The sequence below is a fragment of the Gossypium hirsutum genome, chromosome A03, assembly GCF_007990345.1.
Source record: "Gossypium hirsutum isolate 1008001.06 chromosome A03, Gossypium_hirsutum_v2.1, whole genome shotgun sequence".
NCBI classification, from domain to species: Eukaryota; Viridiplantae; Streptophyta; class Magnoliopsida; order Malvales; family Malvaceae; genus Gossypium; species Gossypium hirsutum.
Genome location: NC_053426.1, coordinates 111578549 through 111594870, shown reverse-complemented (window position 1 = coordinate 111594870; position 16322 = coordinate 111578549). Strand labels below are relative to the sequence as shown.

Below are 16322 nucleotides of genomic sequence, written 5' to 3'. Positions count from 1 at the left end.
TTAATTCTAATTGATCAGATATATATTATTTATAATTGTAGTTTAATTATACACGTGATTCAGATGATACTCTCTATCATTAAACGAGAGAAAATAATATGCATGAATATTAAAAATGTATTAATATCTACGTGTAAATCTGTTAATTATGATTGAAATTAAAATCTTGTTTTGATTAATTTGAATTTGAATCTCATCTAACTTAATTTTAATATAAAAATCAACAATCTAAATTTGAAATAATTCGAAATGATCAAAATCTTAAATAAATCGAACAAATTTCTTCGTTTGATTAATTTTTAAGAATATCCTTAAAAATAGAAAAAATAAATAAAGGTATTAAATTTGATCGCACCCACCATATATAGGTGAAAAAAATATTTTATGTTAAAATTATTATTTTTAATTTATTCATTAATAAATATAAGCGAAGTGATAACGGATTTATATTTTAATATTATTGAATACATGTTTAAAGAGACGAACCGGCCAAAATCCTTTTAAAATTTTTGGAAATGTCAATTTTCCTTTGAATTTTTTTGAAAATTTTAATTTAGCCCTCTAATTTTTTAAAAATTTTTTTCATTAATCTCACAAAATTTTAAAAAAATTAATTAGATCCCCAATTTTTTTAAAAATCTCATTAAACTCCCTAAAACTTAGTCCCCAAATTCATCACTGATGTTCTATCTTTGGATTTGTAATTATTTTATTTATAGAAGAAATAAAAGTATAAAAAGATAAAAATGAATATTAATTATAATTTAAAAGAATAAATATTTTTTATAATTTCAACCTTATTAAGGAGAAATTATTTTAAAGACTTTTCCCACCACATTACTTATGGTCCTTTTCTAAATATATAATGATATTTCAGTAATTTTTTTGCATGTCATTGACACATGATTTTTGTAATTTTTTTTTATCTTAAACCCAGAACCTCAAACTTTGAACTCAAAACCTTAAATTCCGAATTCAAACTTTAAACTCTAAATCTCAAACACTAAACAACAAACTCGAATCTTAAACTCAAAACCCTAAATTTTGAATCTTAAACTTTAAATATTGAATCCTGAATAGGTTTGGGGTTCATGATTCGAGTTAGAATTTGGGGTTTGAGTTTGAGTTCGAGGTTCAGGGTAAAAAAAAATGAAAATTTGGTGTAAATGATATGAAAAAAATTGTTGAAATGTGATTAAATAATTAAAAAAGTACCATGGATAATATACTGGGAAATGTCCATAAAATAATATCTGCTAACGTAGTAAAGTGTTTAAATAATAATATTAGATGAAATAAGTATATAATTATTAAATAAGAAACATAATTTACAAATCAATTACAAACAAATCCACCCTTGAATTTTCTATTTTTTTAACAAATATAAATAATGCTCCCACAAATTACCTAAAATAGAATTATATATCGCAAAAGAATATTAAAAGTTAAATTTCATGTAATAATTGCAGTAAAATAATTAAAGAACGACAGCCCATATATCTTCCCCCATCAATCTAATTTTCCTCTTCACTTCAATTTTCAACTTCGTCGAATCATCACCGTCGTCGCCGTCCATTGATTTCCGATGAAGAAACACCGTATCACCAACTCTCACATCTATACCGCTCAGAAACTGAAGCCAACCGACGGAAACAATGCCCTCACTTTGCTGAACAAAACACGGGAAATCCCAAGCTTTTCCGGCGCCGTCAACTGCGGCCACGTTGAAAAAACAACCGCCTTCGAATTGGACCGGAAAGAAACGGAAAGTATCAGTGGGTATCAATAAGCTCTTTTCAATATCGTTCTTCGTAAGCTGCTTTGAAATCATCGGCATTGTTATACACTGCACACTGCAAAAAATCTTGATGAAAGCTTTTGGAATTCGCCTTTGCTGTGTTGAATCGATTGTTTTTAAGTTATTTTTTCTCAGTTTCATCTTATATATATATAGAGAGAGAGAGAGAGAGCAAGAGAGAGAGAGATGAAGATTGAGTGTTTGAATGCTTCATAGCTTTTTTCTGGAATGAGTCAAATGAAGTTTTAGTATTAAAGGTCAAATTTGGTTTTGATCCCTCTATTATGTTTAAATTTTGGATTTAGTTTTTGTATTTTTAATTTGGTAAAATTTAGGGTTTATGCTTTTAAAATGTTAGTCTAGTTGAAATGCTTAGATGGATTTTTTAAACACTTATTTCAATACCAAAATGGAAATTGAAATAATTAAAGGTGTTGATTAAATAAAATTGTCACATATGAGGACTAAATCTTCAATTTCAAGTGATTAAAATAAAATTTTAACCAATGAAGTTTCAATGGCGATTCCACTCATTATTTTAAGAAACTTTCCGACATTATTATGAAAATGGTAAAATTAAAAAGGTCTTTTAAGACATTATAAATTAATGTAATGATAAAATTAACTTTTAGCCTCCCAAAAATTCAAAATTTAATTCTGATCCCTAAAGTTTTCTTATCCCCTGCAATTAAGTATTATATTAGTTGGTCAAACACTCGAGGGGTTTTTCGCATTTTCGCATACCGTACGTCTTTTGATTTTCTTTTTCTTGAGAACTAGACGAAAAGATTACACCATTTCTTTCTTTCTTTTAATTTTTTTTTCGGGTTAATATACACCGAAGTACCTAAACTTGACAATTTATATTTATTTGGTACTTAAACTTTTTTCTGAACCTAACTGATATCTAAACTTGGAAACCGTAAAAACCTTGATACTTTTTTCAAGTACCTAGCTAACACTATTAAAATACGTTGGCGTGGTGCTGATGTGGCATTAACGACTAATAATATAGTGAAACATGGCAGCTTAACAATTTGGCATGTGAAAAAAAGAATTTTTTATAAATTTTATTTTATTTTTCTCACCATGCTATTACTTATTAGTGTCACGTCAATGTATTTTAACGGTGTTAGTCAGGCAACTAAAATAAGTACCAAGTCGGCTTACGATTTCCAAGTTTAAGTACCAGTTAGGTTCAAAAAAGTTTTAGATACCAAGTAGATACAAATTACCAAGTTCAAGTACTTCTGTATATATTAACCGTTTTCTTTTTCATAGAATCAAAATTTGAGACTTTTGAACTTAGAATATATATAAGCGTGTTACACATTTTTGCATAAAAAGGTTTGTAAATAAAACGTGCATTATAGACCCAAATTGTTGTTACTAGTGATTGGAGTTTACTTTCATCCACGAGAATTTGACTAGTACTTGAAAGATTCAAGGCTCATTTACGGTAGAAATGATCAAAATTCGATTCGAATTGAAATTTTTGATTTTTTTTTTGAATTTTAAGTTAATCGAATCTAGTTAGTTGATTTTTTTCTAATAAACTCAAATAAATAATTTGGTTTTTCGAGTTGAGTTGAATTTAAGACTTGAATAATTCGAATAACTCAAATAAAATATTGATGTAAATACCCCTTAGGTCTCTCACAATTTTGAAAATGTGCAAATTGGTCCTTTTAGAAAAATAACAAAGAATAAATAATCTTCTAAAATTTAAAATATTTATAAATTATTTTTCCCAAAATTTTATTAAAAGAAGATATAAATTCAAATAATTAAAAAAAGTTTAAAAATATAAAATATATATAATGTTAAATCATATTTTTTAAAATTATAAATATGATAAATTAAAGTCCTTAAATAAGTAACTTGTATTTTTTAAAAATTATATTTTTTAAGGCCCTCTTAAGGCCGAGAAGGGGTATTTATAAGCAAAGATGATTGTCACCTTGGCATTAGATCTTGACATGTGTCTATGTCGGCATTGTCATGGTTGACCTCCTGGGGAACATGATAACCTTTCTAACTAGGTGATGGTGAAACTAATGTGGACTTGGTGAGGCCTCATGTGTGTTCCATACAAAGGAGAGGCTTAACACCTATCTTTGGTGAAGGGTCGTTCATAAGCGATATCATAATCAATGAGATTACGATTAGGCCAGGTGATAATGACGAAGTTTATTTTAGTGAGTTAACTATAACAACAAACTTGATATTTATTATCTTTGATTCATTTTTTTTTTCAAATCAAGAGATTAAACAGGATTCATATTTTTGAGTTACAATTACTAAAATGAATTAGAGTTTTCATCTCAACTTTTTTATATCTTTCGTACCCGTTTTATGGTTCATGTTCAAAGTTCATGACTACCCCACTTAACAAAACTATCTCAAATTTTTTATTGATATGATAAAACCCATGGAACATATATAAGAGTTAATTTCCTTTCATTGTATAGTTTAATAATGCATATACACAATGCATACATATAACTTTACAAGTAGTAGAAGGTCTTAGGATTAGCTAGCCATAATAATTGCTATGAACATTTTTCTTTAACAAAAATTCCTCGCTCAATCCAACAAATATTAGTTTTGATATAAATACACAATATTTTAAAAAAATAAAGAAATAATAATAATTGAATATATACATGCCAAACACATAATTGGATATCATACTCATCTGAATCTAAATCATGGGATATTGGTGGCAAGTTATTCTCTATCCCAATTGATGTCCAAACACAAGTTCGAACAAGACTGTGAAACTAAGGCAATAAACGATTAAAAGGAAGAGAGGAGTATTAGGCTCACAAACTTTGTTAATGAAGTTTGGAAAACAATCCCACTCAGTGGTGCCTCGCTTGGTGCATGATTTTATTCAACTATCATTTGAATCACCTATTAGATAGCTCAATCTACCCTTACACAATAAATAATTGTAGCCCATATAACGACCCCAATTGTTACAAATTACTCAACCAAAATCTTACTTATGAATCACAATAACTCTCCAACAAAATGCCTAGCACAAGAGTGCAAAAGTACAAATCAAAAGATCAATAAAACACTCAATAAAAGATCTCAAAATGCACTCCACAACCACTCCAAATGTAGTCACCCAGCAACCTATATATAGGTTGATACAAGAGCCCTTCAAGCAACTTTTTAATAAGTTTAAAACTCTAAGTTAAGAGTTGAATTTATCTCTTGAATTATCTTGAATATTTATCCAATAACTTCCTTTATATCCAAGTAAAACGGCTAGCTTGGCCTCCAAGTAAAAGGATAGGGTATGAGATAGGGCAAATCGATCCTTACTTCTCTTCCTCTCCCAAATTCAATTAACTTCATTAAGGATAGAATAAAACATGGTCTGAGGATCATTTGCTAATAGAGTATACATCATAAAGATCAAAGTAAAAAATGTCATGTCCAAATTGTTATGCAAAAGTCCATCCAAACAACCATTCGAACAAAGGATAGAACATGGTGACAAACCATTCATTTCAAAAAACTTTTGAATACAAGGAGAAACCTCATATACAAGGATAACTAAGGTCCCAACAGTATCCCCTTTTAATTTTTTGACAAAACTCATCAGCAGAATATCAATTTAGCTCCCCCAACATGAAAATCAATTTATCTTTTTTAGCATTGAAACTTGTTAAATTGGTTAAAGGGCAAACTCACATTTTTTTAATGTAAATGCTACGTGGCATGATCAACGGTGGATTGAAGTTTTTTTTTACTTTTTTTTTTATTTCAACCATTAATTTAAAAGGATATCATAGAATCTAACTATAATGAAATTTTTAAATAGATACCAAACCTCGAGCAAATTGAAGAAAGATTAATTTGCTTATCATGCATGAAAGCTAGAAAACAAACTGTCATAATTTATCTTATTAATTATATAACACCATATACATCATATATATATATATATTTTTGATACATATTACAATTACGGGAGGGAATGCTAACCACATGATTTGAACTTCGTTAGTGTAAATATATTATATTTTATAGCACCTTGATAAAACACACCTTCTATGAAGTAAAAAATATCACACAAACCTTTGTAACTAAAACTCAAATTGCATTTGCCCTTTTACTAAAAAAAAGTTAAATTAATCATTATACGTTAAATTAAAGAATAAATCAATCATTATTGTTAAAATTTTTATCAATTTTTATTATTAAAAATTGACGTGAACACATTACATGTGGCCCTCGTTATAAAATATTCATTATAAAATATTTAACAGAATGACTTGTTTGCTTTTTGAGCTAACATATGAGGATTAATTTACTTATTTTTTTTAATAGAGGAGACAAAATACAATTCGATTCATAGTATAAAGGCATCTATAGTAGTTTTACCCCTATAAGACACAAAATTAACCGGGAAGCTTGTAGCTCGAGAAACAGAAACCTAGCTATGTATATAATATTTAACATAGACACGCATCAAACAAGTAGGATAGACCCATTTTTCACATGAAATTTTCACCAAATTTAGACCCCCATTGAGCCAATAAGTCACTTACAAATATGCCCAATGCTCATTACCGAGTAGCTTTATGTTCCTCTTAACTTGAATCCCAAGCTGATCATTATGGTTCCCATGCACAACGAAAATCACCTTATCACCCACCTTGAGACCCATTCTTTTAACAAAATCACGCCACCCTTTGGTTAACACAGGCTTAAGGTGACCATTTTTCCCAGTGCAAAGCCTAAAGGTCCATACCTTACTATAACTGTCCCTGACTTGAAAATCCAACGACTGTGACCCTTCTAAAAGCTTGAAATGCTCCCTCGTCGTAGCTGTAGGGAATGAAAGACGAACCCGAACATCAGTAGGTGTTAATATCTTAGAACAAAGCTCTTTCATAACTGGTTCACTCTCACTAAATCGCATGTGCATGGTTTAAAAGCTAATGAAAACCCCAGTTTTTTTTTTTTGTGATGAGAGTTGAGCAACTTTTACAGATATGTGATTGACTAAAAGTCAGCCATCACCATTTTGATATCGTATTGTGAAAGCCAAATTTCGTCGGCCCGGGCCAAAACAAAAAAACCGAAAGAAAAAATACAAACAGAAAAAATAATTAAAGTCCAATAATAAAAAACAACAACAGTCCATTTACAATAGCCCAATTTTACAAAAGCCCGAAATAAAAAACCTAATGGCCCGTCAGGCCCAAAACCTTTACTATTTTCAGAAAAAATAAAAACCCTAGCGCCGCACCCTAGTGCCGCCGCCGTTCCTAGCCTCGGCCACCATCAACCGCCCCTCAAACAAACAAAGCAATCGAAATGCAAAATCGAAAAAACTTCAAAGGTAATTTTTATTTTATTTTTCCTCTTTTTGAATCTGTTATTATATATATAAATAAAATAAAAAGAAAAAAACTCACCTGGTGTTCGTTTTCTACCGTAAGTGGCCGAAGGGTTCTTTGCCTTTTTGGCGATTTTTTGGCCAGTTTCTAAAAAAACCGACCCTAAATTCGAACTCAGGGAGCCGAAACCACCAAAAAGGAGGTTTCTTTTGTACCCACGGCGGAGACTTTAAGATATTTTACAGAAGCTGAAATGGAGCTTGGGAAGTGCGATGGTGTTGCAGTGAAGAAGGGCCTCTGTAATGGAGTTTGGGGAGAGTGCGCTAGGATGGGGATGGTGCTGCCGTGAAGAAGATGCAAGAAAGGGGAAAATATTTATGGATGGTGAGGAGTTTGATCGGGTAGAAAGAGATGAAAGAAAAAACTTGGAGAAAGAGAGTTCAAACTAATATTTACTTTTATTTTTTATTTTTCGGTCAAAACGAAGAAGGAATGCCACATGGCATTTTTTATTCATTAAAGATTAATTTTAGCGGATTGGTTTGACATTGTTGTCAATGAAAAAGATGTAGATTTAAGTGCGCTTAAGCGCATTATCCTCCTATTAATGAGTTAAAAGTTTAAATCGTGAATTAAGCCTAAAAATAAAATAAAATTATGGTTTTGTTTTCTAGTTTTGGAACATTTCCTCGAAAGTAACGAATAATGTTTTACTTTCCGTGCTTTTCTTTATCGGGAAGTATCATTCAATTTCTACTAAAATTGCAATTGTATTTAAGGATATTTGAACCGGATTGGTTGTACTCAAGGATGTTTGAATTGGATGCAATTGGTTGGTCGGGTCAATTAGATTAAGAATTGATCGGATTGTGATCCAGACGACTTTAAATCAATTAGAGTATTAGATTGAGAACCAATATGAATCGATTAAATCAACTATAAAAACTAATTAAACCAATTGAACGGTGTTTTTTAATTTTTAAAAAAATTAATAAGTTTTTAATTCAACCAATCAAATCACTTGTTTTTTACTAGTCATTCAATGTAAAAGCCATTTGTTGTACCTATACCTTATGAGGTCTTTTTTTAACCTTATCCTACAATATGGCGATCTCATGAAGTGATTGACAAACTATGGATACAAATGAGCACATAACCTTATATATTGTATTTACTCGTTACTCTGATATGAAAACCCACAACTAAGCGAAAAAGATGCCTATGACTAACTGAACTATAAGAAATGTGAAAACAATAAGAAAGCAACATGTGACACTTTAAAAAGGATCGACACCATCCTACATAAAACCCTCAAGACTAAAGGATCAAGGGATCTCTCTCTCACACACACTTCCACGTTCTTCCTACCCTGAATCACCATTCTCTCTTTGTTCATCCAAGTTTTCTTATGGCTTTCTGTCTACAAAGTAAACTATTTTCAATCATTGTTGTCTACAAAGCGAAACTCCAACTTTAAACCTTCCTTAATAAGTTTGTAAAATTGTTTTAGATATTAATATTATATGTAAACATAAACTCAACAAATTTAAAAATATAATATTATATTTTTAAAATAATTATTTATATACCCACATTCTCATGCACGAGCACAACAATGCCGATGCTAATTGAAGTAAAACTCAATCAACAAAGTAATTTTTTTAATTATTTATTTAATATACAATTTGCGAGATTTTTAGACTTGATAATTATGATTGAAAATGTGAAAAAGTGTCTTATTTTTTTGATATATTAAAGTTTTTATTTTTTTTATTATACCCAATGTCCAATGACACATATGTCACGCTTTTAAAAAAAATTATGTTTTAAATGGTGAAATTAGGTTTAAATATATGAGGGTTCTTATACTCTTTTGAAATTAGCTTCTGTAATTTAATTTTGAAGCATTGGTTCCCTGTACTTTTTTTTTATTTAACAATCTTGGTTCTGGAGCTAATTTCCATCCAATTTTTTGTTACTTGTTAATGTAGGCATTTATAAAAAAGGGTAAAATAATTTTTATAGCCTTTGATATTTACAATTTTTTGTAAATTTGACCCTTACTTTATAAGTACATAAAAAGTCTAAAATTAAAAAAAAAATCATATTTCCAAAAAAAAATTCTAAAAAATTTAAAAACATACAAATTAAAAAAAAAAATTGCCCCCTTTTTTTTAATGAAAAGTATTTAAAATCCAAACTTAAAAACATAAAAGAAACTAATACAAAGTCATGTCTCAGCATCATCTCATCTGCTTAGCTAACACAACTATGATTGATTTCTACACTGTTAAACCTAATAATTCTTTCAATTCCATTTAGTAAACACTGAGCATCAATTCTTGACTGCCAAACCCAATATATATTGGATAAGAACTCGACAATGTTCATCCCTTGGGGAAGTAAATGAAAGTATCTGATCCATGAGTAGAGGATATAAAAGTTTCAAAGCAAACAATATAAGCACAAAAACTCGGAAGATAAAAATAGAGATTTCCTTCTCGTGGGTTTAGCAGGCTTAAGTCATTCTTTTGAATCACGATTCTCAAATGTAGTAATGGTTTTTAAATTTTTATTTTTGAATTTTAGAGAGTTTTTAATTTTTAATTTTTCTTAAAAATGTATAATTTCTTATTTTTATGATTTTTATTTAAAAATATTTTTTTATGTATTTTTAAGTGTAAATGTCAAATTGACAAAAACTGTAAATGCTGAGGATTATAAAAGTTATTTTGCCTTTTTCTCAATAGTTGCCACATTAGAGACTAACGGCAAAATGGATGGAGTTTAGCTCAGAGATCATATACAAGGACTCAATGTCTCAAAATTAAAGTACGAGAACGAAATTTTAAATTTCAATAAAGCACAGATAACCTGATATATTTAAACCATGAAATTATAATTAACTTTTGCTACTATAGTTATAAAATTAGCAAAATGTTGTTTTTACAATACCATATGAAAGAATTTTAAACATTTTTACAAAATAATTAGGCTTAATACCTATTTTGACTCTTGTACTATAGTGAAATTCTCACTTTCACCTTTTTACTATTTTTTTTGGTCATTTTGCTCTCTCTACTTTCATGACCATTTCCGTTAAAAAAAACTCAAGTGGCCATTTAAGGCAATCAAATGCGAACACATGAACATTAATAAAAAAGCCAAAGTGAATTTTACTGCAGTATTGGGTCTATTGTGAGAATTTCACTAAAGTACAAGGACCAAAATATGCATTAAACCTGTCAAGGGGCAAACACATGAACACGTGAGATTTTCTTTTTTAATGAAATGGCCAAGGCGCTAACGTGATAGATGGAATGAAAATAGGGGAAAAGTGACCCTCAAAATAGTAAAAAGGACTAAAGTGAAATTTTGACCATAGTATAGAGACCAAAGTAGATATTAAACTAAATATTTTCTATGAAGTTCATCAACATGTACAACTTAATTGAGTGGATACTGTTGGTTAATTAATGCTTTCTTTTGTGTGCTTAGTTTTAGTTGAATTCCATGGCATCCACTTTGAGTGAACTCTCACTTTTAAAGTACCCTCAAATTTCAAACACTAATTATTAAAACAATTTCATCAATCAAACCAGCCAACTTATACAATTAGAAAAGTGGTAAACTATATATATACTTATCTCATATAGTGGTAAACTATATATATATACTTATATCATATAGTTTTAGTATATTGACTGCCTATCTTGTAGCAGTAAAAGTACCATGAAGATTCTTGTACTAGAAGTCGAATTACATTTTGCCCTTCTACTAAAAAAACTTAACAAATTGAACCCTGCACATTAGATCAAAGAGTAAATTGATCCTTCTGTTAAAAATTTCGTCTATTTTTAGTGTTAAAAACCGGTCCCTTTACGTCAACATGAGATACACGTGATATATCACATGTAATTGTTTAGTTATTTCATTAAGTACTTCAGTTTTTAACAGTAAAAATAGATGACATTTTTAATAGAAATGACCAATTTAATCTTTAATCTAACTAACAGAGACTAATTTGCCCATTGTTTGAGTGAAGGGAGCAAAATACAATCTGACACCTATTACAGGGGCTCCATGCTACTTTTACCACCAGGTAGCAGAAATCACCATTTCTACTGCTATGACTTCAGTTTACCCTCATGAATAGGCCTATATACATACACAAATATACACATGATCCTTATCTCCTTCCATCGTATGGTTAACGACTGCCTATCAATGACAACCATAGCTAATCTATTATCACGAGATAAACCGGGGAAGACAAAGAAGCTAGAAACAACTGATCCACATCAATGAAAGACCAGCTCTAGAGACTATACAGCATCAAAGTATCTCTAGGAATTCCAATCCAAGCAGTAAATGGAGCTTTTTTTTCCACCAAAAATAAAAGACCATAAAGTAAGTACCCATTTTTTTCAATCTAGTTCGAGTTCAACTTCATTGGGCAATCTATTTACAGACCTAGTCGAGACACAAAATTTTCATATCAACTATCCTAAGCAGGAAAAAAGTTACCATTATAAAAACTTATGAACATCAAAATGGCGGTAGAAGCTAAATTTCTTATGGAGGACCGTAAAAGTTAGACGTCACCCGAAAGGAAGAATAGCTTAACAGAGTTTAATATTCCTTAAATTACCAGCCGGGCAGCCACTATACTTATAACTGGTTTAACTCGAGTTGGCTTTTATTGGGACCGGTACATTAGTCCAGCACTTTCCATTACACGAAATACGGTGACTTTGAGCACAAATTCCCTCGATCTGAGCAGTTCAAAGACACAGACATCTCCTTCCCCCAAATTGTTCTCCAATGTAAATTCATACCATCCTTGACTGAACTTAGCCCTGCCTCCTCTATAAAGGCATCGAACAGGCCACTGTCTACCATCCGGAAGCTGAAGTTTAATGAATCCTGAAACCCCGCTTAGATGTTGCTCAGCAAAGCACGATGGTAAGTACTGCAATAGAGAAAAATCAAAATGTTGACTGTGGTGTGCTATAAGGTGAAATCAAAAGGGCATGTATGGCACATCGTATTCAATGCTTACCATTATACATCCCCTGTATAGATAAGACGGTCGCAAGACGACCCTGCAGAAAGGGTTAGTAGGCTCAAATGCTTTGGCTGCATTAATCGCTCTCTCTCTTTCTTCAGCAGTCACAATTCTCTTCCTGGCCGAAGCACTTTCATAAAATCTATTACGCATTTCCATGTCATCTTCATGTCCAAGAGATGAATCCTCTTCACCTACATTTCATTGGACAACCAATGAAAATTTCCAAACCTTATATGCTGCAAAACAAATAAAGGACTTACTAGGCTCAAACTTCTGCTTTTTCCTCCCTGGTTTTTTCAGTTTTGGTAGCTCTGCACCTGAAGAATGCAATTTCACTTCATTAGCAGAATCTTTTTAGGTTCAAATACAGTAATGAAAAGCCATACCGCGAATAGGTTGATTATTAACACCCTTAGGTGCGTGATGGTTGACTTCTCCACTCCAGTTTATACAGTTAAGTTTGGACCCACCAAACAAATTAGGCAGCGCTGGAGAGACACATTCATCATCTTCAAGTTCTTCAAATGGATATTGTCTTCCGAGATTGTATTGATTACCAACAAGAGCATTTGTTTGATAGTTTATTTCAGAGTTGTACAAATTAAATATGCTAACACTGAAAGCGGAATTCCCTTCATATCTGAAAATCAAAAAGTAGCCAACACTGATATAGTAACGTTCGACAAATTCCTGCCAACCCTCCTTAAACCAAGCCTTGTTGTCAACTTTCTTTATTCCTACACGCCAAACATGACCATCAGGAACAGTGAGAGCGGCAGCAACAGAAAGCTCATCCCTGAATTTCTTAATAAAGTTATCAGGTATCCTCTGCAAACACCGGAATGCAAGTTAGGCTTATTTATCTGGCGAATAATGAAAATTGGGATTCAAATGGTACTTGGCAGATTTCAAAACATCGCGCTATTGCACATCATGTTATATGAAGAAAACTACTCCCCTGTCTTCTTATCTAACACTAGCATTGAAATGAGAAGATCGAATCATTACAAAGAAAAGGATGTAATTATAAAAATCATCACACATAAACATGGCAAGTATAATCATAATCAATAACGTAATCCGTATATACTTTTTCCTAGACAAAACATAAAAAGAAACCGTAAGAGATTAACATTAAATTCCGTGTACATGATGTAGATGAACTTTCTTGCTTGTTCATAAAACACCATTATGAAATAGCCTCACATTTGGTGCATATTTGGTAAAAAACCCTGAGAGAAATATCAAAACAGACCTACGGCAATGTGTTGATACTCGATAAATACCCAATTTAAGTAATAGACCCATAGTAATAAGCCTAGTTATTCTCTTCAATCCAACAAAACCTAGGAAATAAAAAACTTTATTTTACAGTCACATAGACCTGCTGTGCTTTCCCCACTTCCTGTTTACGCGAAACAGTGCATACAAACGACCCAAGTAGATTAATACCAAACTCAGAAGATCAGACCAAACGTGAAAAACTAATAAGCTTTCACTCACATGAAGGAAGATCATAGGAAGCTAAAGTAAAACGTTACACTAATTAAAACTTCGACATTCAACTTCTTTTCGCTAACGAAATCCATTAAAATGAGGACCATTTAAAACTATGAAGCAACAAGCATTTAACCCTATTTGGTTACAATTGTTTATTGTTTACAAAACAGACTATTTCCTGCAAAATCGAACCAGTAAAAATTTGATTGCTTCGCTCCGATATATACTAACTCAAATTCAGATATATCAATAGAATTTACTCAAAATGAAGCAAAATATATACCATGCATTTCAATTGATTCGAATAAGCACCCCCCCTCCCCGGCCCCAGCCTCAATACATTAAAAAAAGACTTGACATCAAAATTTGAAGGATCTTCTATTTCCTTCTACTTTACCCAGTTTCATCCATGATTACTTAAATAAAATCGTATCACAATTCACAGCAGCTACCAAAAACATTAAGCTAAAAATTCTCAATTCTCCCTAATTTTCATCCAATTCCATCAACCAAACATAATCTCAGCAGGTCTTAACATTCAAATATTACCTCCAAATCTCATAAAACACACTTCAAACCCCAAAACCCAAAATTAAAACATTACAAACAAAAACCCATGATCCATTTCCCCAAGGGAAAAAACCCTATATTGAAATTTTAAATTAAACCCAATATATATTTGTTCTCCCTAAACAAAAACATAAGCAAAAATAAAGTTGGGTTTTGAGTAATTTTACCAGTTTCCTGTCCTGGAGAGTAGTGGAGAGAATAAGCTTATGGAAAAAAGGGCGTGGCATTTGGCAGAAATTGTCAGATCATATAATGATTTTGCTTTTTTGAGCTTTTTTCGCTGTATATATATCTAATTCTACTATATATATATTTATATATCACTGGATCAAATCATAAGACTCTGTTGAGTGCTTACACATGGAAAATAGAGAATTTTTTTGAAAAAATGAAAAAGATATTCAACAGAGAGAGAAAGAAAGAGCTTTCAGATCCGGGCCTTCTCTTCCTCTTCTGCTTCCCCCACTGGTTTTTTTTTTACACAATTTGTGGTTTTTTTTTTAAGAAAAAAAAAACCTAAAAGTTGAACTGAGTTTTCATCATTGGAACATTTGTAAACTCAGCTACTCACTCACTGAGTTCTAATCTCGCTTTCTCTAAAACTCTGGCATTCTTCGTGTGACCCACCACCAGCTTTTCTTGGTTTTCAATAATAAAATATTCCTTATAGGCGTTTCTAATTTTAAAATATTAGTAAACAACATTAATAATCACTCAACTATTAATAAATTTCTTTTTTAATATTTTAACTATAAAAAATTGTAAAATAGTCACTCAACTATTTTATTTTATCTTTTTTGGTCACCCAACTATCTTATATTTTTGGTGTTTCTATTTGTATTACGATCCATGTTTGGAATTCATGGTTACCCCTCACAACAATGTCATCTCCAATGTTTGAATTTGAGTCCTTCTCTTAGGAATGTAATGTGTCTTACCATTGCACCTAACCACTTATTGGTAAATCTGTAGATATTTTAATTTTAGTTCTTTTATTTGTAAACGATATAAAAGTATGAAAAGATAAAATTGTTATCAAAATAATAATTTGATAAAAGGATTGATTAGTCATTTACTAACCGAACTGGTATCCAGTTATCCCGTGACACAAACTCAGTCATGAGTTTTATTAGTAGTATAGATACTAAATAGTAATCAAATTCATTAATGTTAAAAGAAAAAATTACGAGAATTGAGACCTCTATTTGAAAAAAAGAAGAAGAAATAGTAATAAATTTAATTCTCAAAGTTTCAATTTTTTTTTGCCAAATTAGCCTTAATTAATTTTTAAACTAAATTTGGTCAATGACCTTTCAATAAAAGCCAATCGTTTTTATTTGACGAAAATGCTAACTAAAGCATTAATTTTTAACGAAGTTGTCGTGACAATTCGTGTGACAGTCCAAATGTTATTCATATTGTCATGATACTAATTATTTTATATGCCACATCAACAAATAATTTAAATTTTATAAAATTAAAAATATAAAGAGTTCATAAATATTTTTAAAAAATGCATGAAATACATGTAGACGGTGATGCATACCATGTTTAAATATTTAATATTTTAGTTAATATTTTCGTTAAAAAATATATCAATACGATTCTTTTTAAAATATTGATGGTAAATTTTGATTTTTTTTTAAAGGTTGAGGAACAAATTTAGTTCAAAAATTAAAAAATATATATTAATAAAAAAATAGGGTAAACTACCCAAATAGTCAAATTTGTTTGCCTCAGGTTATATTTTAGTCACTTGTGTTTGAAATGTTACATTTTAGTCACTTACATTATTGTGTTGTAACATTTTTGTCACTGAGCCGTTAATCGCCATTAACGGTGTAATAATAAGCTGACGTGGCACGTTAAGTCATCATTTCAAAAGAAAATTTTAGGTTAAATTCTACATTCGGTCCCTATATTTTTTTCATTTTAAGAAATTTATTTTTTTCTTTTATGTTATTTTAATTTTGTTTTTAAATTTCATTCTCTTCTGCTTCTCCCTCTGTTTTCCTCCCTT

At 30.6% G+C, this 16322-nt stretch overlaps 1 protein-coding gene and 1 long non-coding RNA gene across 3 annotated transcripts; both read right to left on the bottom strand.

The window, feature by feature from the left end:
- Positions 1 to 6114: 6114 nt before the first annotated feature.
- Positions 6115 to 7722, bottom strand: LOC107927833 (uncharacterized). Its single transcript, XR_001692523.2, has 2 exons — positions 7240 to 7722; positions 6115 to 6646 (listed from the first exon to the last, which is right to left on the bottom strand). It is a non-coding gene; the product is annotated as an uncharacterized lncRNA (long non-coding RNA).
- A 3840-nt stretch (positions 7723 to 11562) lies between these two features.
- On the bottom strand, positions 11563 to 14980 carry LOC121222249 (B3 domain-containing transcription factor VRN1). Of its 2 annotated transcripts, none has more exons than XM_041102460.1 (5): positions 14470 to 14980; positions 12619 to 13060; positions 12493 to 12567; positions 12224 to 12423; positions 11563 to 12133 (listed from the first exon to the last, which is right to left on the bottom strand). In XM_041102460.1, exons 1-5 carry the CDS (start codon positions 14527 to 14529, stop codon positions 11861 to 11863), a joined length of 1050 nt encoding a protein of 349 aa, XP_040958394.1. In that variant the 5' UTR covers positions 14530 to 14980; the 3' UTR covers positions 11563 to 11860. The 2 variants fall into 2 exon arrangements, with proteins under 2 accessions (XP_040958394.1, XP_040958396.1); XM_041102462.1 differs by having other exon boundaries at positions 12493 to 12549; positions 14470 to 14972.
- Positions 14981 to 16322: the final 1342 nt, after the last annotated feature.

Coding starts and splice junctions, on each gene's coding strand:
- LOC121222249 (XM_041102460.1), bottom strand. CDS start 14,529: ATGCCACGCCCTTTTTTCCATAAGCTTATTCTCTCCACTACTCTCCAG. Junction 12,424..12,492: donor AAAGCAGAAGTTTGAGCCTA/GTAAGTCCTTTA, acceptor AATGAAATGTAG/GTGAAGAGGATTCATCTCTT. Junction 12,134..12,223: donor TATACAGGGGATGTATAATG/GTAAGCATTGAA, acceptor TCTCTATTGCAG/TACTTACCATCGTGCTTTGC.